Source organism: Dreissena polymorpha, chromosome 9, assembly GCF_020536995.1.
Source record: "Dreissena polymorpha isolate Duluth1 chromosome 9, UMN_Dpol_1.0, whole genome shotgun sequence".
Taxonomy (NCBI): Eukaryota; Metazoa; Mollusca; class Bivalvia; order Myida; family Dreissenidae; genus Dreissena; species Dreissena polymorpha.
The window spans coordinates 12,930,631-12,958,441 of NC_068363.1; the positions used below are offsets into that span (position 1 = coordinate 12,930,631).

Consider the following 27,811-nt stretch of genomic DNA (forward strand, 5'->3'; position numbering starts at 1 on the left):
GAACAGGAGAGGTTTAGCTTCACTCTTATTGGCAGCTTTAGAGAGACTTTAGAACAGGAGAGGTTTAGCTTCACTCTTATTGGCAGCTTTAGAGAGAGACTTTAGAACAGGAGAGGTTTAGCTTCACTCTTATTGGCAGCTTTGGAGAGACTTTAGAACAGGAGAGGTTCGTTAGGGTAAGTGCCACTCTGGAATTGTATGCTTTTTAATAATTGTTTCATACTACAGCGTTGTTAGCGACCTTATACCAAGGTGACTGTTATAATTGTTATATCAGGTTTAATGGTATTTATGTCCGTAAATGTTATGTTCATTATACTTCTCAAAATAATTTATTGAGTCATCATTTTCAGTTTTGACAACCACGACAACAATGTAAAAAATCCCGTAGTTTAGCAATATTACGTGCAAATGCTGACAATGTCATGATTAACAAGCCCAACGTCTCCCAGGCTTATTTAATTACCAAATCTTGTTTTCAATTTCAAGGGCGGTTCCGTGATACGCCTGTTCCACAAGGAGTTGGAGGCTTACCTGGTGGCAGAGGGCCTGTTTGATGAGGGGGTCACGGAGGACGGTAAATACAACAAAAATACCATCGGTCTGGGGAAACTTGGCGTGAAGTGTCGCCCAAAATTAGCACGTAGAGTCCACACAGGCTAATCATTGACGACAATTCCAACCTACACTTGATATTTCTTATAAAGACTTCCTTTTAACGAAACATACCATACAAGCGGAAAGTGTAGTTACTCACTATTTCATTGTGAGAAAATCAATTATTCCCTAATCTAAATTGCTTCACAAAACAAAAACTAACAACAACACAACAGATAGGTATAAGGCATGTTATTGGCACAATATCGAGTAAAACAAAGAGAGGTTCCTGTGTCAGTATAAAATTATGTAATTTTAAACTTAGTTATTAAAATAAATTAAATAGAAAGTATACTTAGCCAATTTTATCACCATTCTGTACTATTGCAAATATCTAGACAGCCAGAGGTCTATCCTCATCCTCTTACAGCAACCGACATCAGAATGAGCGCTTCTTCTGCAGAGCACGTACCTAAGCATTCCGCCAATTACAGAGCACATCACTTTGGCATTCCACCAATTGCAGAGCACATAACTTGGCATTCCGCCAATTGCAGAGCACACAACTTGGCATTCCGCCAATTGCAGAGCACATAACTGTAACTATGCATTCGGCCAATTGCAGAGCACATAACTAGGCATTCGGCCGATTGCAGAGCACATATCTAGGCATTCCGCCAATTGCAGAGCACATAACTTGGCATTCCGCCAATTGCAGAGCCCATAACTTGGCATTCCGCCAATTGCAGAGCACATACAAGTAACTATGCATTCGGTCGATTGCAGAGCACATAACTAGGCAATCGGGCGATTACAGAGCACATAACTTGGCATTCCGCCAATTGCAGAGCACATAACTTGGTATTCCGCCAATGGCAGAGCACATAACTTGGCATTCCGCCAAATGCAGAGCGCATAACTTAGCATTTCGCCTATTGCAGAGCACATAACTTGGCATTCCGCCAATTGCAGAGCACATAACTTCAGTTGATTAGCCTCGAGCCGACTGTAAACGTTGTAACATCCTTGTTCAGATGTCTAAAGAACTGAAACGATACTAATTAAATTATGTAGGACATGTCATTATGTATACTTAATATGCAGATGTGTGGCAAGTGAATAGTGCAAATTTATATATTCATACAAATCAGACGGCAAGTCGAAAACTAAAATCAAGAGTTAAGGTTTGAATAAACTGATCCACGCCGATGCCCAAAGCGCACACAGGACACACAAATAAGCAGCTATTATTGTATTGTAAAATTAAGTATTCTTTAGCAAAAACGTGTAAATGACACATTATCAAACTAATTGCGCAAATTAACATAACAAACAAACATCAAAAGCACCCCGCATGCACCCCGAACATCAACAAGAATCAAACAAATCACTCAAACGTTAAATCCATAAATTAATACCTAAAAAGAGTGTAGATAAAAAGTATTCAGAGTAATATATATATGCATATGGCGAAATTTTGCATCAACTGTACTAAACCGACGTCAACATCTAACAAGTTAAAACAAAAACGAAAAAAAATAAGTAAAAGTAAAAATAATAATACCTTATGCAATTAAACATTCATTACCTAAGAAAATACAAAAGAGCTGTTAGCAGCCGATTTAAACACCATGTTAGACTATAGTCTGACCTTTTCCCGCACGTTCTCTCAAATCCAGTCCTACTCTTCCTGGAAGCTTCTCTTCAAATCCTTAAATTCGCCGTCAAAGTAGCCATTTAAATCATTCACAACTTCTTTTTTTTTATCATTTTCTGAATCAGACATAGTGAAATTAATCTAACGACCTTTCTTTGCTACCAATAAAAGCTCGAATGACAAAAAACGCCTCTATACACCTTTATGACGCCACGAAACCTTGCAATGCACGAGCTCATTTCCCGCCAAATCAAATGGTAAAACGAACAAGTACGATCAATACCGAAAACTATAAATAGAACCAATGTAGAAACGTGAATAATTTCATTCCCCGATAAGCCTGTGTGGACTGCACGGGCTGATCTATGACGACAGTCTACGCTTATGCATTAAGACCAGTTTTCCCAAAACGATGCGAACACCAACAAATAATTACAATTTTTTATTCATTCTTAGGTCTTCTAATTTCTACATCAAAAATAATATATAAATGGTGGTTGTTTATTTAATTTGTATAAGATTGGCTTCTATTAGGATTATAAAATAAAACACACGGCATCAGTGAATTATGTGTTTATTTTTATTACTACATCTTATCTATTTACCAGTCCATTTCCGCATCCGGGTGATCGACCAGCATCGGCCAAAGTCTCTGTCGCCGTCCACTTCCGGAATCACATACTGGCAGATCGAGTCCGAACACAGCGTGCTGGATGGTAAGAAACGTCACGAATGATTTGCGCTCATCTATTGTAATTAACCCATTTATGCCGAGTGGACTCTCCCATCCTTCAAAATTGGATCAATTTATTTCCAAAATTAGGGATGTCTAGTATATTTATTTTTATATTTAAAATATTTCTTACGAAATTTTTCCTTTACGCAAACAGCATAGACCCTGATGAGACGCCGCATCATGCGGCGTCTCATCTGGGTCTACGCTGTTTGCTTAGGCCTTTTAAATAGACGCTATGTATACATGGGTTAATGAAGTGAATTATCCGTGTTGCGCACATCTGTTGTAATTAATTACGCGAATTGTCCGAATCTGAACAAGTTGAGGTAGTGCATATATAATGTTGTCAGTCGTGTATTTGGGCACTGCTCGCTTGTGGGAATACATGCACTGTAAAGTCGATTTATATTTTTCGGCATGAAATTTCGTGTGTTTTTATCCCAAGATAACTGTTTTTGTGATCACGGTAGTTTGCGGATTTCTCATTTCGGTGAAAAACAAGTGAAATTCGTCGGTTATTTTCTTATGTGTTTTCGTTTAAATTTGTTGATCGGTCAATCCACGAAATCCACGAAATGTAATGCCCCGCGAAAACTAATTATTTTACAGTATTCTGTCCTCAGAAATATGTGAATCAACTATTTTTAAATAGCTCTCCCAGAAAAAAAAACATTTTGAATTTGTTGTGCAAAAGTCATCAAAATCTGTTTAATCTGTTTAAGTGCCATAATTACTGCAATTTCTTTATTCATCTCAAGTAGGCGTAATATGTTGAAGTTTGGAAACACAATCTGGCATCATAGTTCGAATGTTTGTTGGTAAAACGTTTCAATCTGACATTAATTTCTTGGAATTCGTTTGTAAACGGATGGCTTAAAGCACACCTGTAATTGCGCGCGACTAATCACCTTGCAGACGTAAAAAAAGTCATGAAACGCATGTTCCAGCGTCACGCTGAGAGCGCAATGTTGGCAGGTATTACAAAACAGATGCACCTGTAATACATCCGGACCCGCGAGCAATAATGAAACCTGATGGGCTGTATTTTTGGGGAAGTGGTTTCCGCTACTTCAATAGATACTAATGCTTGTTTGTTTGGAAATACACTGGGCAGACCTTTGAGAACTGAATGTTGAAATGTATCATGCTGATTACTAATTTACACGCTCTCTGGGAAAACGGGGTTTAATGCACGTGCCTAAATTGTTATTCTAGATTAGCATGTGCAGTCTTTTTATGAAATATTCCGTTTAAATTAAGTATTTTCAAATGAACATCCTGTCTAGGCGGAAAGTGTCTTACCTGATTAGCCTGTGCGGAATTCACATGCTGATATACGACAACACTTAATCCATATTTTAAGCCCCGTTTTCCCAAAGCGCGGCAAAATTTTAATATACTGGATAAACCAAAGATTTTTCATTTGGTGCTAAATGCGAATAAATAAAAAGAATCCTATTTTTTATAAGAACCTCAACAAGAAATCAAGTATAAGTTTGAGAAACATAATCATAGCTGTATCTGTAATATGCAAATAACGTCGATTGTTTATTGTTACTTTAAGCCCCGTAAGTATTGACAACAGAGTGCGAAAACCAGAACACTGTTTGAATATAGGCTTAGCGGTAAAGGACAGTGCTCTTTATTGTACAAACGAGAAGAGTCTGGATTGTGTAATGTATAACCTAACAAAGTGTCGTAATAAAACACATACAAAAATAGATTGTTAACATGAGGCTTTTTTAGTCAATCAAATGTCCGTATTGTATATATACAACGTCAATTGGAAAGTTTTAATATACCAGCGTCACGCGCAGATGGGTTTATGCCAACGTATCTCAATCAAAGCCTGCGCATCCACGCAGTGTGATCGGGAGCTCCCCTGACCGCTTATTATCACCATGAAACCTTGTATGACTTTATAGCGGACAGCCCAGCTCCTGACCAGGTTGCGTAATGCCATAGTCAGGTCTGGGGCAACGCTGGACACACTAGGCATTATACCCATTTTCGCACGGCGCAGTTCAATAAATGGCGCATGTGTCGCGTACTACCTGTTTTCGGATACATACATAATCCATCAGCTGTAAGCACTGAGAAGGCTGATAAGATTCACCAGAAAACCAATTTGAGTTTGATACTTTTTTAATCGACTGCAGTTGATTTGAGTCGCGTTGTGCAAAAACTGGGCTTCTTGCATGTGCGTAAAGTGTCGCTCCAGATTAGCCTGTGCAGTCCGCACATGCTAATCAGGGACGACACATTCCGCCCAAACTTGATTTTCGGTAAGGAGGGACTTCCTTGAAATTTAAAATACCATAAAAGCGGAAAGTGTCGTCCCTGATTTGCATGTGCGGACTGCACATGCATTAAATCCAGTTTTCTTAAAACGCGACTCATTTGAGTAATACGTATGATGTGATTATTATTGAAGTAATTGATTTTATATTTTTGCCATGCAGTTCTCCCTGTAAACTAACTCATTACTTAATTACTTAAACGGTCGGAAATAGACATTTAACGAATGTATCCAACAGACATGATGGCCGGATCACCGCACGGCATCGTCCTATGTCCTGTGCTGTAGCCACATCGCCATGGCATTGTATTTTATCTATCAAGTGATTTAAGTGAACCCAGTGGGACATGAAATTGCACAAATGATATTTCTAATTGACGAAATGTTTTAAATAATGCGATGCAATTCTATTTCGTAAGATGATTAATGAATGGGATGTTGTTTTGCAACGCAAGATATGGTTTGAACTTACGCAATTACGCAAGAAAACGTATTTCAATACCGTTACAGATGTGTTGTCTTTTATATGCAAAATTCACTAACTTTACACTTACTAACTAACTTTCATGCACTAATACACTAATACACAAACATCAATTTTTAAAGATAGGTTTCATTTATAACTCAGCTTGATTGTCTAATATGCAGTGTTGTCCTAGATTTTACTTTGTATTTAAATTACCAATAGGACATGCTCCAAAATGCATTTGTAGAAAATATATGAATATATTGATGTTTTTCATTACATAAAAGAATTAAGTAAACATTGTTTATGCGTGTACAGAACAAATTACGTTTGATTACATAGTGCCGATTCCGATCATATTCTAAATCAATCTCCATGCAAGTCGTCGTTTCATGCTTTCACATACAACCTCTGCCATCACAAGACAATCCTACCAGGTTTGTTTAAGTACTATATTATGAAAAGTTATTTCATTTTTCTTTTATATTTTGAAAATAGTGTATAAATTTAGGTCCCTACTAAAAATAAATAACCTTCATTAAAAAAAAAGGAAACATAACAACGGTAAAATTAATGTACCACGTGGCTAGGCTATCATCACGTAGTTGGTTATGAAGGCAGGGATTTGATCCAGCTATGCTGGTTCCAGTCAAATATCTGCGCGAAAGTTGATTCTAAACATAACATAAGTGATGCCATTAATCTCGTTTAAAAAAGGTAATGAAAACATCCCGTGCATCTGCACACTGCGCGTGTCTGGCAAGTTGTTTAGATTTCTTACATTCTACATGGGTCGCAAAATAAACCATGGAACTGTTATTGCACTATGTGACGCGTGTGATGTTAATTATCGTGTCAAAACAGCAGAGGCATTGATCACTAAATTTATATATATCAAAACGTGTGGGGTACCGTAATTACTGTAAGTTTTCGGACTCTCTAAGTTTCCGGACACCCTCTTTTTTAGCAAAAAAAATTATGTTGGTGACTCTACATTTTCGGACATACGGGTTTTCTTCCATTAGTTAATGTTGCTAAATTTTCGGACAGTATATTTTACCACGCTTTTCTACAGATTTCGACCCTGTTTTCGCTTATTGTTTACACTTCGATCATAGATTTTTACAACGGGATTAAGGTCATAAACGCTTGCAGATGTATGCCTGAGGGAAATGGACCATTACATTCGCGAAATTGGGTAAACAACGCTCGATTGGTCATTGTCGGCTCGGGTACTACTTACATGTACCCCGGGTACTCTTAAGTATACTTATATGTACCCCGAGAACGGTAAATATACTTAAACGTACCCGGTCGATATTAGACTCTACCCGAGTTTACACGCCAAAAATCCGATGTCGTAAAAAGCACTACCGATTACCGTATAACAATATTGTTTATCTTAAACAAACTTCTCTTTTTTTGAGTATGAGTTTCGATAATATAGACCAACATAACCAACAGCATTTGAAACAATGTCGTCCTATTAAGGAAGCAGAATGTTTTCTGTTTTTACGTTTTTGCTCTATATCTTTTCTGGCAAGAGTTAACAATGCTGTGAATTTGTTTTTATTTTTTTTAAGCAGAAAAAAGCGTTAGTCACAAGAAAACTACTGTACATTAATTTATTGCATTTATTTCAATATAATTAAACTTTTTGGGCACCTTAATTTTTGTCTCTAAATTTTCGGACACCTGTAATTTTTGAATATGTTTCGTATCTTAATTTTCAGACACGAAAAAAAATATTTTTAGTGTTACAAAACTTAGATTAATTACGGTAATTTATTTTGCCAATATGCAAGATAACAAAATGAAACAAATCATACCAAAAGACATTTTAAAACGACCATTATTTACAAACAAATTATATAAAACGAAAGCATAAAAAGAAAATCAATCATCTTTGCGTATGTCGTTGCTTTCAGGGGATGTTTTGCGTTGGGAACAACAAATCCGCCTACGTCATATGCTGACGCGCCAATATTTGTGTATCGATTCTCGAAGTGAGGTTTCCTTGGTGCTTGACCCAGCCGACCCTAGAACTGTGTTTAGGCTACACTCCGTCCTCAAAGTATGTTCAATATTACCTTTGATGTTCCTACGTATGTTTTAGAAAGGACAATTACGCTTGCAGAATGAAAAAGAGCAATTACAAAATCAGAGCCCGTAATAACCATTCAATTCTTAGCCATAAGATTTAAAATATGAAAAATATTCATTCATTTCATATATAAATTTAAATTGATATATTGGAGCTTTCATTTCGAGTCTGAGTTGGTATTAACGACCTCTTATTACATTATTCTTCATTAAGAACATTTTGTTAATGACATATTCGCCACTGTTTACCTGTATTATTCCCACTCTGCAGCACGTTTCTCGTGTCTAAATATTTTCTTTATTCTTAAGTCTAAGAATTGATTGGTTAATACGGGCAAAGGGAAATATTTAGTATTGATTGTAATTCATGTTCCAGAGAGAGGTATTTTGATATGTATGTCACATTGATATAGGAATGCTTTTTGCACCCATTCACAGAGAAATGTTGATTAATTTCAATTTGAGTACATCTCTTGAAGTAATTGCGTTTTCAATGACGCCAACACAACATGCATTTGTAATTAAGTACAATTAAACATCAAATAATGTCAGGAATTCTTTAGACGCGTTCGTGAATAAACTCACATCCTGTTTAATCTCCAACGTTATTTCGTTCCGACCCAAGTCTGGTATTGGAACCAAAGTTAAGAGCGATGGTGTATATTGACTATTCTTTAATGGCACAGTGATATGGTCCGATTAATTAGAATGTATTACATGATATAATTGACAAGTGAACATTGAAGTCGTCTGCTTGCACAATCGATCTTCCGTTTATACTTTATGCCAGATTAATGTAGTGTTGGCAGAAGTTAATCGGCTAAACAGATCGTAGGTTTCATCTCTGTTTTAAAATAACATTTTGGCATCAAGCAAGCGTTTACATCCGTTCAAGCCGTTTTATGCATGACATTTCGGTTGAACGTATATTTAAGGAAAATCGTTCGTTTATATAGCTAAGATTGCCATGTGTTGTCAAAATAATGATAATGTTTACTTCAAAGCGTTATCATTAATAGAAAGTGTTTACACCAATTTGTATATAGAAGTAAAGAAAATCTATTAATGAAATAAAGGATATTAATGTATGCATATATTTAATATTTTTTGCAGGAACAAGACGAAATTCAGTATGAAAGTTATGCCAGAATCGAGCATGTCCTCACTGGATGTTGGCTGCATGCCCTCAAAGGTATTCGTTTGATTGAACAGAATATGCTACAATCTTTAAAATCAATCCACGCGATAACAACCGTTTTGGTCCATGTTCGCTCATCATCATCATCACTTAAATTGCAGAACTGGTATAAAATAATACCGAAATGGAAATAAGAAAATAAAAAAAAATCCTACAGAAAGAGTAAATTCATGTACAGGGATTTATGGAAAAGTCTCTTGGTATTTTTCAAGTATGTTCATCGATTAAAAAACGGCAAAGTTCTTAACCCATTTATGTCTAGTGGACTCTCCCATCCTTCTAAATTGAATCAATTTATTTCCAAAATAAGGGATATCTAGTATATTTATTTATATGTTTAGAATATTTCTTACATTGGTTATTTATTAATTGAACAAATAAAACGCATCACGTATTAACAAAATAATTAGCAAAGATGAACACAACAGACATGAAACTTGGCCGTCGCATTAAAATAGTAAGTGCAAAGCATTGACATTTCTAACCGGTTTAGGAGAACTAAAACCTCAGACTTGACCCAGAATTCTACACAAAACATTTATGGTTAATCTGATAGCATCAAATTCAAATCAATGATAATACAAAAATATAACTGAGCCTCAATCTGTAAAAACGGAGCTTAACGCATGTGCGTTAATTGTCGTCCCACATAAGCCTGCTCAGTCCGCACAGGCTAATCAGGGACGACACTTTCCAATTTTATGGTATTTTTCGTTAAAGTAAGTCTCTTCAGATCGACAATCGTTTTTCCCCGTTTACAGATGAAGACTATGAAAAGCGCGAGTTCCGGACGAACGACACGGAGGAGACGTCTATGTATGGTCTGAGATGGGACGGAGCCTCCACGCGCAAGGTTACATGTTTAAACCTTAGATACGCATTTTGACCCATTTGTAGTCCCTTATAAATGACACAAAGGTTAGACCTTTCTAAATAAATTCAAAGTTTAAAGGGGCCTTTTCACAGATTTTGGCATGTAATGAAGCTTGTCATCAAATGCTTTATATTGATAAATGTAAACATTGAATCTAAAAAGCTCCAGTAAAAAAAAACAAGAATGCAATAAAAAAAGAAAAGTAACCCTCAACTGGGCTCAAACCACTGACCTCTGGAGTACTTGAACAAAAGTCTACAACTTATACCACTCGACTAGCCGTGCTCATACAATTAGTGATGTATTTTATACTATATATTAGCAATCCTCGTAGTTTCACAAAATATAACGACAACAAGAGAACTTTCCAAATTATTCAATCGTTTCGAAATGCAACGTTTTATAATTTTCAGGTTTTTAAATCGTCAAAAGATGCATATAATGAATATTTTAGAGCACGGTTAATGTTCAGTATTACTGTTTCCTCACAAATATCATAACTAAAACGAAAATTTGCGAATCTGAAACTCCTTTTTTTTAATCTTGTCAATTTACCAAAACGTGAAAAGGCCCCTTTAAAGGCTTTATTTCAAACTCTTAGACTAAGATACTGCTAGACATCAAATAGCATATGCCAGGTCGCCGTGGTGTAATGGATATGGTGTCCGCCTAGCGACCGGGAGGTCATGGGTTCGATCCTCACTGTGGGAGCGTTGTTAAGATCTCCCCCTTAGACACCAAGTTCTAGGCCCAGGAAACGGACTCGAAAGCGTTTCAATAAGCCTCAGGCTTTCGATCCAATCGAGCTAAAATAAATAGGTTTAAACTAAATAGCAATAAACCTTAACAGCCTTCGAGTATGTTATAGTTTTATGTTGGTTGCATATAACCATTTTCACTTTACTTTTGAGTCGGAAAGGGATAACTGGAAGACATACGAGGCATGCGTGTTAAATTGGTATACTTATGTATCGAGTGTATGCCTAGAACACACTTGTCACCCATATGCAACTGAAAGAACACACGTGACCCAAGTATATGCCATGTATAACACATGTTTCACAAGTGTATGACAAGTGTTACCAATGTTTCACAAGTGTATGACAAGTGTTACCAATGTTTCACAAGTGTATGACAGCTATAACACATGCTTCACAAGTGTATTACAGAAAAAACAAACGTTTTACAAATGCCGCAAACGAATAAACTATATTCTGTCTATCAGTTTGCAATTTATAGGTACAAAAAAAACTCATGATATGTAGAAAGATCATTCCCTTGGCATTATTTTGATTATTTACATACAAGACTGGATACAAATTTTGACCGAATTTAGATTACATGATAATTATGTTTGTGTATGATTATCAATTACTCGTTTAACAACCAACAACTTAGTGTACTGGAACAGTATGTTTCTACAAGTTTTATGATAAAGATGGTCGGTCAAACTCAAATATGAACCTTGTTTGGACAATGTCAATTAAGCGATAAAATGTTCTCCCTTTGTATAAATCAGAAAACACAACAGTGACAGCAAACACATTACTCTAGCCGCGCTCTGTGAAAACTGGGCTTAATGCTTGTGCGTAAAGTGTCTTCCATATTAGCATCTGCAGTCCGCACAAGTTAGTAAGGGTTCACACTTTCCGATGTTATTAAATTTTTCGTTTCAAGGTAGTATCTTCTAAATTAAAATCGAATCCAGGCTTAAAGTGTCGTCCTTGATAAGTCTGTGCGGACTGTACACGTATGTATAGGACGACACTTAACGCATATTCATTAAGCCCAGTTTTCAATTAACTAATCTCGCAGGTGTCCGCCAGCGGCGAGAGTATGTATGATGACGCCTACACGCTACAGCTCGTGGAGAAACGTGACGTCATGAACCTGAACTACGTCGCCGGCATGGTCCCTTTCCTGTACAATCTTATCCAGGATGTAAGGAAACATTTTTAGTAAAAAAAACAGTTTATAAAAAAATATATATATATATATATATGTATATATATATATATTTAATAGCCGAACATCATACCATTTATGGTTAAAGTATCTATTGCAACTGTATTCTTTTGCTGGAATAAAGCCAAGTATCAATATTCCTACGTGTTCAAAATCAGAAATGTGGCTAGGCAAGGAGGGATGATATATTTTTGAAAACGCTCCACTTCGTAGATGAGATGATATATAGCTTGCCCCTGTCCGTCGGCTTTTCGGTAAATTGGTCGGTTCTCCATTTCGTAGATGAGATGATATATTCATTTCCCATTTCCTTCGGTTTTTCGATAGGCTTGGTCTGTCGGTTGCTTTGTCGGAATATCGGTCTGTAGACAATTCGTTTCACCATTCGTTTCACCACGATATTTTGAAAACGCTTTCATCTTAAACCATACCAATGGGTATGATGTTGGTTTGTTAAGAAATAAAGACGCCGATTGATTTTGAAATCCTCCTGTCAAGGGTCACAGGGGCATGTTAGAGACAATGACTTTCCGCACGATAAAATGAGAATGATTTGATATAAAAGCATGCAAATTAGAAAAATGTCTAGTAAAGAGAACAGAACGGAACGACGCCTACTCATGTTGATGTCACCATGCCCTTTGTCAATGTCACATGGGCTTGTAGCAGAAAATTCGTTTCTGAACTATTTTTGATAGCGCTAACGCTTATATCTACGATAACGCATTTTGAATTTGAGGTCGCCACGTCAAAAAAGGTCACGTGGGGAAGGTGGCTTGTATAAATTAGTTTCATCTCAATATCTAAAGAACGTATTTTTGACCTACGATAATCTTTATGCTTATCTAAATTGACTTTTACTTATCTTTCAGTTCCAGAATGGTGCATCCCTGACCGCCAAAAAGACTCATGGAATTATAGCGGTAATTATTCTTGAACACTCGGAGAATTTTAACCAATTTATTTAAGTCAATGTATTGCAAATAATATTTAACAGTTTTCACTGCAAAAAGAATACACAGTTTTACAAACTGGCTCATACATTCTAATATGCTATGATGTGTCTTACTCTTTTTAAATTACGACACAAGATATGTGAGCCTCGCTCTCGGAAACGGGTATATTGTATGTACGAAAAGTGTCGCCCGTGATTAGTCTGTGTAGTCCGCACAGTCTTATAAGCGACGACACTTTCTGACTCAACAGACTTAACGCTAAAAAAAAGACTTCATTTAAACGAAACATACCATAAGCTCGGAAAGTGTCGTCCTTGAATAGCCTCTTGCGGACAGCAAATTTATGCTTTTATTGGACGTCAGTTAACGCACATGCATAAAACCCAATTTTTCACAGAACGAGGCTCATCTAAACTAGGATTACACCCTAAAGACCGAAACAAAGGATCTTCACCTATTGATGAATAGTAATAACTGAATGTTGTATGTCCATGATATCGTTTATTCAGACTTGGTATGTGTGTGCTTATCCCGTTTTGTTTTGCTCTGGAAAGATCTCGTATTTCTTGGTGATATACAATATTGAACGATGTGTTGTGTTTGATATTTTAATACTGTTGATTTGAAATTACACCAGGCTGTGAAAGAACTGAAGACGTTCATGATCATAGAGGGACAACCGGTGAAGGATAGGCAGAAGCTAATGAGGAATCTGAGGGTAAAATACCTCTCTCTCTGGGAAAACGGACCTTAATGCACATGCACAAAGTGTCGTCCCATATTAGTCTGTGCAGTCCAAAATAGGCTAATCAGGGACGACACGTTTTGCCAAATCTGGATATTTGCTAAAACGAGACTTCCTTTAAATGAAGTATACCAAAAAAGCATCGTCCCTGACAAACCTGTGCCTACAGCACTGTCTCACCTGGGACGGTAATTTACGCACACACATTAAACCCCGTTTTCTCAGAACGGAGCTCTTGCAGTTTGATCCCTGATATATAGTTACATATTATATCAGAAAATACTATTTACAAGAAAAAATAAGTAAATTCTGCATTGTGAGTTTTCACATAGTTCAAAGTATTCATATTATTATAGACCTACATCGTAACGTTATCAACGGCTACCCTTACGCCATTTAACTGAATTTGGGTTTGTAGTATTTGGAAACGAGAAGTAAACAAGAAGTGACTGAATACTCTGTATGTATAACATCTGACCTACGTCATGCGAAAATGGGTGTTATGCCATATGCAGCCAGCGTAGCTCAAGATCAGGAGCTACCCTGTCCACTTTAAAGTCACGAATGGTTTTGGTGTCTTATTATCGGACTGGGTAGCTTCTGATAAGACTTCGCGGATGCGCAGGCTGGGCTGGAGATACGATGGGCAAAACAAGGTATAACGCCCATTTTCGCCTGTCGTGGGTCAAATATTCTGAAGTTTAAATTATTACATATAAATGTTGGCACATCTGTTGTTCAGGCTAAGAAAACATGTAGAGTATCTTACCAAACGGTAATGCATTTGTTATTCGTCTACACATGTAAGCAATATAATACAAACAAACAAACTACTTTTGGTTTATATATATTTATTTAATAATGTGTTTTACAACATACTTGACAAAATATGCCAAACTGGTAGACCTTGCTTTATTGCTTAGAATTAACCCATTTATGCCTAGCGTCTAGAAAAAAAGGCCTTTGCAAACAGCGTAGACCCAGATGAGACGCCGCATGATGCGGCGTCTCATCAATGTCTGCGCTATTAGCTTAAAGGAATTTCTGTAAGAAATATTCTAAATATAGAAATAAGTATACTAGACATCCCTGATTTTGGAAATAAATTGATCCAATTAAGAAGAATGGGAGAGTCCACTAGGCATCAATGGGTTAATATTGTAACTGCTTGTTAGGTGATAGACCTGCTGGTGAAGCTGCTGCAATGTTCGCTGAAGGAAGGCGACGAGGAGACACACATGATCCGCATATTCAAGGAGGCTTACGACGTCCTGCATGCGTACATGATCGGGAAGAGCCGCAAGAACGCGCTCTACTTCGCCAAATACATCGACTTCTTTCAGACCCAGTTCACCCAGAAAGTAATTATAAAAGCCGCCCGCGCTATGGGAAATCTCGGCTTTACGCATGTGCAGTCTTCACAGGCTAATCAGGGACGATACTGTCCGCTTTAGTCGTATTTTTCGTTCGAAAGAAGTCCCTTCTTAGTAAAAATCCAGTTTAGGCGTAAAGTGTCGTCCCTGATCAGCCTTCGCTTTATCTTGCTTCATAAGTAACCTTTGCGTCGGTAGAATCGATTCCTTTCACTCTGGTGACACAGCAAGAAAACTTGCTTATTTCTAGTTTTAAAGACAACATAGCAATGCACATATAACACAGACTACAATCATTTGATTGTTTCTTACGGATAGTACTTTGATGTTACAGACTCGATTTTGTTTAAGCCTCTATTTCCATAGAAAGAATTTGTTTGTTTCTTATGCTCAGTACTTATTTTGATTGCGTCGACTTCTTCCCGACTTTGTTTACTCAGAAAGTAATCATATGTTTGTGTCTTATGTGCAGTACAATTTTAGTACAACAACTTCTGTCAATCTCAATCAAAAACATACACACTTTACACGAAACGCAAGCATGTATATTTTCGTTTTGAACGAGGGCTTTAGTTTGGCGTCGTTCTGTGAAAACTGGGCTTAATGCATAATCGTGCAACAACCGCACAGGCTTATCTTGGACGACACTTTTGCCCGAAACGGGATTTTCGCTTACAAAAGACTTCTTTTAAAACGAACAATACCATTAACGCAGAGAGTGTCGTCATAGATTAGCTAGAATAAGGCGCATTTAGTTTGGTACCCGATACTTACATATTACCGGCTATATCGTGGCAAATATCTGGCATCAACCAAATCTCCGATTGTAACAACGGGGCTACTCGAGATGTCTGCCTTACGTTATATTATAAAGGGAAAATTTAAAAGAATACTAACACAATTCCGCCTGGCTAGGTCGTTGTAAATGTTGTTCTTTATTTCCGTAAATTCTTGAATTCTGTGCTTGAATTAGTGTGCTTGCCAAGGCCATTTATAGCGTAGTTTTTTTTAAACATTCACTTATTTTTTTTCCTGGTAAAAGCTCACGAATTAGTACATTGTTATAGTTATATGTATTTCATTTGCAATTAGGACAACACGTTCGTGTGACATATTGAAAGTTATGTTTTAATAGGTGATACATATTCATCCGCGATAGTTTGTACGGTCTACCTGTATTCAGCCTTGTGCTGGCGCCGTCAGGCTAAGCTAACGTTTACAATAACAGCAATTCGTTTCAGTACAAATTAGCACAAAAACATAAAAAGAACGTTTAAGTATTATTATGAAACGTATTTAAAAATACGCAGATCATGTTCAGTCTCATTTCACATACACAAATTAACTTGTCTAATTCACGAAATATATTGAATGCATTAGAGCATTTTGAAACAAAAAATAAACGATTAATATTCTTCTTGTGTATCTTTGTTTTGAATTTTAATTCTAATTCCGCTGTGTTATAGGTATAGATAATTAATAAAATGGTATTTTAATCCCCTTTACAGCGCTGTCTAAATGCTAATATTTCAATAAAAATGCATTCTATAAAACGATTGTTGTGTCAGTAGGTCGTTGTGAAATATATGCTCACATACCACACAAAAGACGCATTGCTTCAGAGTTTAACGTATATTGACGAATTATTCGTGTTTGATAGAGCAACCGTGCGTAAAATGTAATGTTAATAGACAAATAAACTTTGTCTAAAAGTAACTGAACGATAATGCGGTTCGAAGCAAGCCGTTTTTTACACAACTGTAACCAAAATTGCAAATGGCGGTCATTAAGTCCGTTGTCTGGGCCCATCGAGAAATTACTATTTAAGTAAAACTATTTAAACGTATATAAGTGATTTTTAAATAATTTTGATAGAAGTGTTGCTCTAATACGTTATTACGAAAAAAAACAGTTTGAAAAGCAAATATATTATAATTTTCCACCTAGATTACAATTTGCTTACATTTGTGTAAAAAAATGTACCGAATTCGCAATTGTATGTCAATAATATTATACCAAATCACATGACAGCATATTCAAACTATTCACCATGTCTCTCAATAAGAGCCTCGCTATCGGAATACAAGATTAAATGAGCCGCGTTCTGAGAAAACTGGACATAACACATGTTCGTAAAGTGGCGTCCCAGATAAGCCTGTGCAATCCGCACAGGCTAATCAGGGACGAAACTTTCCGCTTTTATGACATTTTTTGTTTAAATGAAGTCTTTTCATAGCAAAAAATCCAATTTGGGCGGAAAGTGTCGTCCCTGATTAGCGTGTGCGGACTGCACAAGCTAACCTGGGACGACACTTTAGGCACATGAATTATGCCCAGTTTTCGCGACTCAAATGTATGTTCGTAACGTGAATTCCGAGATAAGACCGCACTGTCTAATAGGAAACGACACTGAACGCTGCTATTGTATTTTTCGTTCATATGAATTATCTTCTTTGCAAAAATCTTGCGTAGACGAAAAGTGTAATCCCAGATTAACTTGTGCGTACTGCACACGCTAATCTATGACGACACTTAACGCACATGCAGGAAGCCCGATTTTCCCTTGACAGAGGCTCATACCTTCAGTACATTCTCGTGTGTTTTAGGCCATTGACAGAGACTCATACCTTCAGTACATTCTCGTGTGTTTTAGGCCATTGCAAGAGGTTCATACCTTCAGTACGTAACATTCTTGTGTGTTTTAGGGGGGAATCGGCCTCAACGTGGCACAGATGATTGTAGAGCTAATAAGGGACAAGAGGAAGATCGTAGACCGCATCACGAAAAACCACCTGGACATATATATCGACCTCCTCAGAAAACACCAGGTATAGAATGTTGCATTAATCAATCTGTGAATTACATTCATGTGTACATAAATGCATACTTGAGCATATACTGCAAAATAGCGGCATTATTGTATTACAATGAGTTGGTAATACATTCAGGAACAGGTGACGAAATATTATCAATTGCTGATGCAGCTGAAATGTTATCTTTTTTAAGAAATAAGGGCCATTTCATTGAGCAGGTTATTTGGTAGCTATGGTCATCTAAGTAAAGTAAAGCATTCGTTGAGCCTTATATATTTTAATCCTTTATTCAGTGTAGGAATAACGAATAATGCATGCAATTTATATAAATGACGAGTGCGCATCTAAGATCGGAAATAAAAAATATAGTAAATTAAAGTTAGTTTTTTATTTTGCTACCTCGATAAGTTAAGAACTATTGGTTTCTGAATCTGTAACGTGTGCTTTGTTTGTGCAATTAGATCTGGGAAAACGGGACTTAATGCATATACGTAAACTTTCGTCCCAGATTAGCCTCTGCATTTCGCACATGCTAATAGGGGACGACACTTTCCGCTAAAACTGGATTTTCGAGAGGAAGAGACTTTTTCAAACGAAAAATACCATACATGCGGAAAGTTTCATCCCTGATTAGCCTGTGCGGACTTCACATTCATATGTGGGACAACACTTTAAGCAATAGCATTAAGCCTCGTTTTCCCATACGTGTAGAACTACCGGTTCCTGGACCTGTTACAAGTGCTGTGTGTGTGCGATGGGGTATCTATTCCTAACAATCAGACGTACATCACAGAGAAATGGCTGAGGACATATAAGGTAAGACTTTCATATGCTGAATTAATATGCTGATAAAAAATGACTCTTATTTAAATTTAATTTTCGATCAGAAAAGGTAAAACAATAAGCAAACTTAAAATGCTCATAGAAGCTAACTCGTGATCTTAATCAGTATTTGTTAAGGACTGATATATGTATGTGCACATTTTATACATATATTTGTTAAGGACTATAAGACAATATACTGATAAATACAGAAGTGAACGCTGGGTGCATGATGTATTAACATAGATACAATCCAACCAGATATCCTCTTATATACGTAGATGTTCAATTAATATATGAATGACATTTGATTATATTATAACATTTATTGTAATGTCGTATTGTGTATTCTTTCTCGTTCGTTCAATACAGGACAGCGTTTTCCTCACTGACCGGGGTCAGAACATCAACAAACGACCAAACATTATCTATGTCTCCACAAACAACACTCAGAGTTGGGTCACTTTGCATGAATTTGTGAATGTAAGTTATACACGCATGTGCATACCTGGCGCCAAATAAAAGGCATTTGTTTGTTTCTTTCTAACATATTGGACAGGCTTTTGAAATCATGAGCTGGCCATGCTTTAGCTAAAATATGTCTTATTTATTTGAATAAATCTGAATAAATTGAATAAATAAAACAGGACAAAATACTACGACTGCATTTTATATAGAAAATATCAAATTATTATTTTTTAATGATCGGAAAACTACGACAAAGTTGTCTATTTGAACACGAATAAGGAAGGTCATAGATATATCTATGCTTATGACAATACATTTTGTTATGTTTATTGTAACAATCCGTGAATGTTGCCATTCTAGCCGGACAGTCCAGAATACAACCAAGAACAGTATGACTTTCTCATTCATCAGCTGGAGCTCTTCAAAGCCCTAACTTACGTAAGTAATTTAGAGCCATGCTTCGGGAAAACTCGTCTTAATGCATTTGCGAAAAGTTTTGTCCCATATTTCCGCACAAGCTAAGGCAGGAAAAACACTGTTCGCATGAACGGTACTTTTCGTTTAAAGGAAATTTATTTTATTTAAAAAATCAAGTTTAGATGGTGGTTCCTGACAAGCTCGTGCGACTACTTCAACTAATCTAGAATGACACTTGGTCACATGGTTTAAACCTACTGTTCCTAGAATGAGTCTCTATTCAGACGTGATATGATATTATTGATTGCGAGTACCGGTAGTTGTGACAAAGTATCTTTACGGACCATTCTAACAGAAACTTAATGAACTGTCTGGATCATTTAGTTGAAAAATTGTGAAGTATAACGAGTTATTGTATACATTTAGGGCCGGAATGACTTCGGTATCCACGTGATCACGCGTGAGTTCGGCTACCTCACCTGGGAGGACGCCTTCCTTTGCATCACATCAAACCTCCTGCCCGACAGCATCCGGGCGAGATACTGCGAACTGATTATCGGTGAGTTACACAAATACCCAGCGGAACATTTCGAACAGTAGTCTTACATTGGGCCGCGTTCTTATGAAACTTGAATTAATGTTTGTGCGGAAAGTTTCGTCCTTGATTAGCCTGTGTAGTCCGCTCAGTCTTATCAAGGAAAACACTTTCCGCCTAGACTGAATTTTCGTTTAGAAGTGACCTGCTTTATCGAAAAATGCTATAAAAGCGGAAAGTGTCGTCCCTTAAAAGCCTGCGCGGACTGCTCAGGCTAATCTGAATCGACACTTTACGCACATGCATTAAGCCTTGGTTTCCCAGAACGAGGCTTAATTTATGCATTCCGAAGTTTATAGTGTATGATAAATTTATTGTAAAGTGTTGTTGTTCGATATATATTTGGTGTGCAATGATAAATGTGTGTTGTCAACTGTTAAATAACACTTCAAAACTGTAACTCAGTTACTTTATTCGCAACAAAGTTGGTTACGTGTCCTTTAATAGACATTTTTTTTATCAGCTGAACGAATTTTTGTATTGTTGGTCAAATTTGCTAAACTGAAATCGCCTTGCCAACTTGCGCAATACTGCACTGGGCGTTATTATCACAAGTTTAATTGAGTCACCATAAAAATAACTGAATCTTTATAAAATTTGATCGATATGTGAGTCACCATAAAAATAACTGAATATTTATAAAATTTGATCGATGTGTGTGTGTGTTATTATCATCAGGTCTGTTTGTGGATGTCGGCAACAACTACTCTGTCCTGGACAATCCCAACATCTGCTTCGTCTACGAGTATGTCGGCTCAAAGGACGCGGAGCGGGAACAGAGCCAGTTTGTATGTCCTCATTCTTTCAATGTTATCAAACGAGCCTCGCTCTGGTAAAACACGAGCTGCATGCATGTGCAGAAAGTGACTTCCCAGATTAGCCTGTGCTGTCCGCAGGGACACGACACTTTCCGCTTTTTCGTTTGGTGGAAGTGGCTTCTAAACGAAAATCCAGTAAAAGCAGAAAGTGTCGACCCTGGTGAGCCTGTGCTAATCTGGGACGACACTTTGCGCACATGCATTAATCCCAGATTTCCCAGGCTGAAACTTAAACCATTTTTTACTATTATTTCGTATGATTGTTCACTTATCTCGTTCTTATGTATACTATCCACCGTAGATAGCTTTACTGAAATTGCATGGGATTGACTTGAGTAGTTTTTGTAGAAATCATACAGCTTTATTATAAAACCTGCCATTTCCATGAACGCAGTAAATATATTTTATTTATTTATATGTATATATTGATATCGATATCAAAATATAATTTGAAACATTGTAAAGATATTGATATCGATAACAAAATATATTTTGTAACATTGTAAATAAACGGTACACGTGTATTGAAGTTCAAATCACAGGAAAAGTGTTAGGTCTTTACGTATGTACTATATCACTATAACAATTATATAATACAATGGTTGAGTTTCAATCTCTACCGAATTCGTTTAAAATGCCACGCTTACTAATCGCATGTTATGGCTTACCTTTCCATGCACTCCTTAGTCCTCAAGCGGATCTGCTGGAAACGCCCAGGTATCTATAGCAACTGAGTCTCGTTCTACGGAAACAGTGCTTAATGCATGTGGGTAAAGTGTTATCCAGATTAGCCTGTGCGAACTGCAGAGGCTCATCTGTGACGACACTATGTACATGCATAACGTCCGTTGTACAAGAGGGAGCTCAAATCAATTTATGTTTGCACGTTTGTACGTAAATCACCTGTCTGTCAGTCTGTACGTAGAAACTTCTCTTCATTGATATCGTGTTTGCATGCAATGTTCACCTGTTCTTTTTTCTTAAATATATGATGACCCTTGAACAATTCTTGTAGCAAAAGAAACATCATATGTTGTAATGTTTGTCAATCAACCAAGCAACCAACATTTATGGCTGAACACAGCTTCAACCATGTCTATGTTTTATTATTGTCTTTTATTTTATGCTTTCCGGTGGTTTATAGAGCAATATCAGTGAAATAAAACTGGTATTCCACTGTTTTAAACAGTGAAAAATAACAGTGAAAAATATCGATATTTGTCACTGTTTTACTGTGAAATGACGTCATTTTTTCAACGAAATGACGTCATAAATTCAGCGAAAGTATCTAGTTTAGCTCATTTACAATGTAAATAAACGGTGAAAAAAGCATAAAATAAATAGAAAATTTGTTGGATTCGATGGAATATCGATTTTATTTCACTCGAGATCATAGAAAATATAAAATATTTTCCACTCGTGAAATAAAATCGATATTCCACCGAATCCAACAAATATCCTCTATTTATATCATGACCTAAGCTCCAGGAGTGAAATAACGTAATGCTAAATTTGGTTTATTACACGGGTGTTATTACACTAAATATATATCTGTGAAATGACGTCAATTTTTGACAAAATGACGGCGTTATTCCAGCGATTTTCGTCAGTTTAACTCTTTTACAATGTGAATAAACGGTGAAAAGAGCATTAAATAAAAAGAAAATTTGTTGGTTATGTTATAAATAGAATCTTAGATTCGTGGTCATTTTGTATTGAACTTATTAAACTCGTCATCTAAATAAAGATAAAAACTCGGCAAGCCTCGTTTTTATACGCCCGTATAAAATACGGGACGTATTATGTGAAACCCCTTGGCGGGCGGGCGGGCGGGGGGCGGGCGGCGGGCGGCGGGCGGAAGGCATCACTTTGTCCGGACTCTAATTCAAATTGTATTCATCCGATCTTCACCAAACTTGGTCAGCAGTTGCATCTAGTTGATATCTTGGCCAAGTTCGAATATGGGTCATGCCGGGTCAAAAACTAGGTCATAGGGTCAATAAGTGCATTTTCAAAGGGGCCACTTTGTCCGGACTCTATTTCAAATTGTATTCATCCGATCTTCACCAAACTTGGTCAGCAGTTGCATCTAGTTGATATATAGGCCAAGTTCGAATATGGGTCATGCCGGGTCAAAAACTAGGTCATAGGGTCAATTAGTGCATTTTCAACGGCGCCACTTTGTCCGGACTCTAATTCAAATAGTTTTCATCCGATCTTCACCAAACTTGCTCAGAAGTTGAGTCTAGACAATATCTAGGCCAAGTTGGAATATGGGTCATGCCGGGTCAAAAACTAGGTCATGGGGTCACTTAGTGCATTTCAAGGATTTCATGGTGTCCGCTCTCTAAATGAAGTAGTTTTCACCCGATCTTCACCAAATTTGGTCAAAAGTTGTGTCTATATGATATGTAGGTCAGGTTTAAATATGGGTCATGCCGGGTCAAAAACTAGGTCACGAGGTTACTTAGTGCATTTCAAGCATTTAGCATGGTGTCCGCTCTCTAATTGAAGTAGTTTTCATCTGATCTTCACCTAATTTGGTTACAAGTTGTGTCTAGATGATATGTAGGTCAAGTTCGAATATGGGTCATGCCCGGTCAAAAACGAGGTCACATGGTGCATTTAAAGCATTTAGCATGGTGTCCGCTCTCTAATTGAAGTAGTTTTCATCTGATCTTCACCAAATTTAGTCAGATGTTACATCTAAATGATATCTAGGTCAAGTTCAAATATGGGTCATGCCAAGTCAATAACTAGGTCTTGAGGTCACTTAGTGCATTTCAAGCATTGAGCATGGTGTCCAAAACCTTCGAACGGGCGTATCTTGTGACAGTTTGGCACTCTTGTTATCTTTATTTAGATGACTTGTTTAATAAATTCAATACAAAACGACCACTCATCATGCAAGATCCTATATATATATATATATATATATATATATATATATATATATATATATATATATATATATATATATATATATATATATATATATATATATATATATATATATATATATATATATATATATATATATATATATATATATATAGATATGAGTCGTGTTCTGAGAAAACTTTCCGCTTTTATGACATTTTTCGATTAAATGAAGTCTCTTCTTAGCAAAAATCCAATTAAGGCGGAAAGTGTCGTCCCTGATTAGCCTGTGCGGAACGCGACACATATATTTTTACACACTGTGCAGGCAATCGGTCGTTTGCGTTAAATACAACTCAAGCGGGTGGTAAACATAACCTTTTCTGCAGATCATGTTTCATGAGTTTTATAATTTTTATGTTCACACCTTCTTTATCGTATTTTAGTCGAAACACTATTACAGTGTTGATGTTAAAATTAGAATGAGCAGTACGCAGTCTACAGTCCGCACAGACTACTTATGGGCGTCACTTTCCGCTTTAATGGAACTGTTCGTTTTAAGGAAATCTCCTACAAACACAAATCTTGTTTACGCGGAAAGTGTCGTCCCTGATTAGCCAGTGTGGACTACACAGGCTTATCTAGGACGATACTGAACGCACATGCATTAAGCCACCTTTTTACCGAGCGCGACTCATTTAAAAGATACGTTTGTTATTTGAAAGGTGGTGAAGGACTTGGTGACGATATTTCCGGTGTTACGAGACTGGCTTGCCGAGTTTCTGAATGACAACTGCATCATGACAGCTTCTGACATTGGCCACAATCTCCTCATTGAACAGGTGAGTACCAGTTAAAAATGCGACCAGCGTTGCTCCAGCCCAGCCCGCGCGATCGCTATACTGACCACTATAAAGTCACGCAAGGTTTTGTGGTCTCATTAACGGTCAGTGAAGCTCCAGACTTGGCATATGCTTAGGCTGATCAGGGACTTCGCGGGCCGCATATGGTATTTCGAATGACGCACGCCATTTTATTTGTTTACGAAACAAAGCAAACTCGCTGAAAACGTTCAACGCGTTTACAAGATGCGTTAATTCAAACACGTGAAACACATCACATAACTTTTGAAGTAAGCAAAGACATTCTTTATCTTTTGTTGCTTTTGTTCCAGGTTCTGCGACTGTTACAACATCTGGTTAAGTTTGGTTACTATAGCGACCTGGATGACGTCAGACGTCTCCTAACGCCACTTCTTAGTCAACTGGATGGACGCCATGACGTCCCCTTTCCGAAAGATAAAGGCAAAGGTCAAAAATCATTTACATGATTTGTGTGTCATGCGTTTTGTATTTTTAATTCTACTGCTTGTTTGTGGTATTTGTAAGATTTGCTCTTTCATGAAATAATGATTGAATGACTGAAACCTTTATGAGGATATATCCTTAAAGTCTGAAGCAGACTTAAATGCATTAATCAGATATCATAAACCTCGCTTTGGGAAAACGGGGCTAAATGCACGTGCGTAAAGTTAAGTCAGATTTGCCTGTGCAGTCTGCATGCTAATCAGGGACGACTCTTTCCGCCTAGACAGGATTTTCGTTAAGAAAATACTTCCTTTAAACTAATAAATACAATCAAGGCGGAAAGTGTCGAAAGGACACTCAGGCGGGACGACACTTTACGAACATGCATTAAGCCGCGTTTTCCCAGAGCGAGGCTCGTATCAATTTTGTTGGTACTTCTGCACTACAGGCTATTCAAAGGAAGGCCAGAAGACTGTCAACAAATACAGAGAATCGGGCAGATTTGATATATGTCCCGAAACGGAAGCCGTCGTGAAAGCAAAATTCCAGTATGCATACATTATTATGTATTGTATTCATTATTTATGTTTTTACTATTAGCGCGTTAATTTACTCATTGGTTCATCACACCATTGAGAAGCCTTGTATATTCTATAAATACTGAATGCTTAAAGATTATGGAATTCTATATATATTCATTTTCATCATTTAACTCCCTAATGTCTATATATATATATACATATTTTCAGAGCTATGGAAGTGCTTGATCTTTTATTGACGTTTCAAAGAAATATCCGTCTAAAGGTAGGACCCTTTCTATACACAAGGTATTATTTGAGCCTCATTTGGGGAAAACTGGTCTTACTGCATGTACGTGAAGTGTCATCCTAGATTAGCCTGTGCAGTCAACAGAGGCTTATCAGGGACACTTTCGACGTTTATTGAATGTTTCGTTTAAAAGAAGTCTCCAGTTTAGGCGGAAAATGTCGTCCTTGATAAGCTTGTGCAGACTGCAGAGGCTAATCTGGGATGACACTTAACGCACGTGCATTATTCCCAGTTTTCACAGAACGCTGCTCATTTTAACTCATTTGACGTTGTCATGGTAAGGGCAGTCTTATCACATGCAACTTCATCTCTTAAATAAGAAGTTAAGCTGCAAATTATATGTGCCTTTTTTCGGCGTGTAGCGGAAATGGAAAACTTGCTGGCCCGAAATTAGGAGATATCAAATAACCGTACATTGATGGATTATTGCACAGCAGTATGTGAATTCGTGTATGTGTTGTTATTAAATTTAACTCTAACAGATGATTACGACATGAATACAAATAACATAATCTTTAAATTAAGCAATCTGGACATACTTATTTTCGATAGAATACGTCGAATAAAAAATGCAACATTAAAATGGTGTTCATGTGTTTATACAAAATACATGATAAACATGTATCAACGATGAAAGAAAATTTAACTCGCCCTGAGGAAACGGTGCTTAATGCATGTGCGAAACTTTTCGCTCCAGATTAGCCAGTGCAAAACGCACATGCTAATCAGGGACGACATTTTCCGCTTGTATGACATTTTTCGATTTAAGGAGTCTCTTCTAACCGTTGATCAAGTCTGGCAAAATATTTCATCCTTTATTACACTGTGCAGATTGCACATGTTAATCTGGGACGATACTTTACTCAAATCCATTCTGCCCCGTTTTCACAGAACGAGGCTCAATTTGCCCATTTGGCTCTATTTTAGACATTTGTGGAGAAGTTCAAAGTGGCAGAGCAGAATGCGCTCAAGAGGAGGAACCAGACCACAATGGAGCCCTTGCTGTATGAATCATTTAACCCACAAGATACGACCAAGTAAGTAATTGTGGCAAATTCATGTTTTGTCCTTTTTTATTTAAATGTCTAATAAATAATCTTTTATATACCTGGATCTTTCCAATACAGTGCTTGTTTGCTTGGTTATAAGTACAAATTTCAGGTAATTGCAAACATTTTATTATAAATAAGATGTACACAAAATATTTTAGCAAGTCAAATTAAACTTGATTACCGTGTACGTCGATTACAGAAAAGCGTTGAAAAAGCAGAAGGAAGTTTTGCGCGAACTGAAAGACATGTTTCACGCATCCGCCATATTTGACATCGATCACACAACCTCCGTCCTCTTAGTGAGTCAAAATTTGACATTTACGCACAAGTCTCTTGTTCAATTTAGCCTCGTTCTGGGAAAACTGGGCTCAATCCATTTGCGGAAAGCGTCGTCCCAGATTAGCCAGTGCAGTCGACACAGGGAACTCAAGGAAGACTCTTTCCTCTTTTATGAAAATTTCCTTTGAATAAAGTCTCTTCTTTATGAAAATCCAGTCGATGCGGAAAGTGCCGCCCCTCATTAGCCTGTGTATGCTGCACAGGCTAATAATCTAATACGACGCTCAAAGATTATGCATTTAACCCAGTTAACCCAGAATAATGCTCAATAAAAGTCATATCTTAAAATTCTCTTACTTTTATTTTAACGTCAAATCCGCGGATAATGCAATAGTAAATCCATATAAAGTCGTATTACTTTTTCTTAATGAATATTTTATTGTATTTAGTAATTGCAGTTATTAAAAAATGAAGAATTGAATTGGCATCATGTACCAAGATTTACGATTAAAAACATCTTGTTTAGAGAAAACTTATTAGCCTATTATTTTAGATGAACTTAG

General features: G+C 36.9%; 1 protein-coding gene across 1 annotated transcript in view; it reads left to right on the forward strand.

The window, feature by feature from the left end:
- LOC127845039 (inositol 1,4,5-trisphosphate receptor type 3-like) overlaps positions 1-27,811 on the forward strand; it is an 89,362-nt gene that overhangs the window by 17,500 nt on the left and 44,051 nt on the right. The window contains exons 9-29 of the mRNA XM_052375659.1: positions 490-577; positions 2,863-2,970; positions 7,684-7,829; positions 8,972-9,050; positions 9,818-9,909; positions 11,746-11,871; positions 12,768-12,818; positions 13,489-13,569; positions 14,772-14,957; positions 17,675-17,797; positions 18,494-18,598; positions 18,977-19,087; positions 19,433-19,510; positions 19,916-20,048; positions 20,763-20,872; positions 24,508-24,624; positions 24,957-25,092; positions 25,538-25,637; positions 25,839-25,893; positions 26,845-26,954; positions 27,169-27,268. Coding sequence (XP_052231619.1) covers positions 490-577; positions 2,863-2,970; positions 7,684-7,829; positions 8,972-9,050; positions 9,818-9,909; positions 11,746-11,871; positions 12,768-12,818; positions 13,489-13,569; positions 14,772-14,957; positions 17,675-17,797; positions 18,494-18,598; positions 18,977-19,087; positions 19,433-19,510; positions 19,916-20,048; positions 20,763-20,872; positions 24,508-24,624; positions 24,957-25,092; positions 25,538-25,637; positions 25,839-25,893; positions 26,845-26,954; positions 27,169-27,268 — 2,235 coding nt within the window. The remainder of the gene's footprint in view (positions 1-489; positions 578-2,862; positions 2,971-7,683; positions 7,830-8,971; positions 9,051-9,817; positions 9,910-11,745; positions 11,872-12,767; positions 12,819-13,488; positions 13,570-14,771; positions 14,958-17,674; positions 17,798-18,493; positions 18,599-18,976; positions 19,088-19,432; positions 19,511-19,915; positions 20,049-20,762; positions 20,873-24,507; positions 24,625-24,956; positions 25,093-25,537; positions 25,638-25,838; positions 25,894-26,844; positions 26,955-27,168; positions 27,269-27,811) is intronic.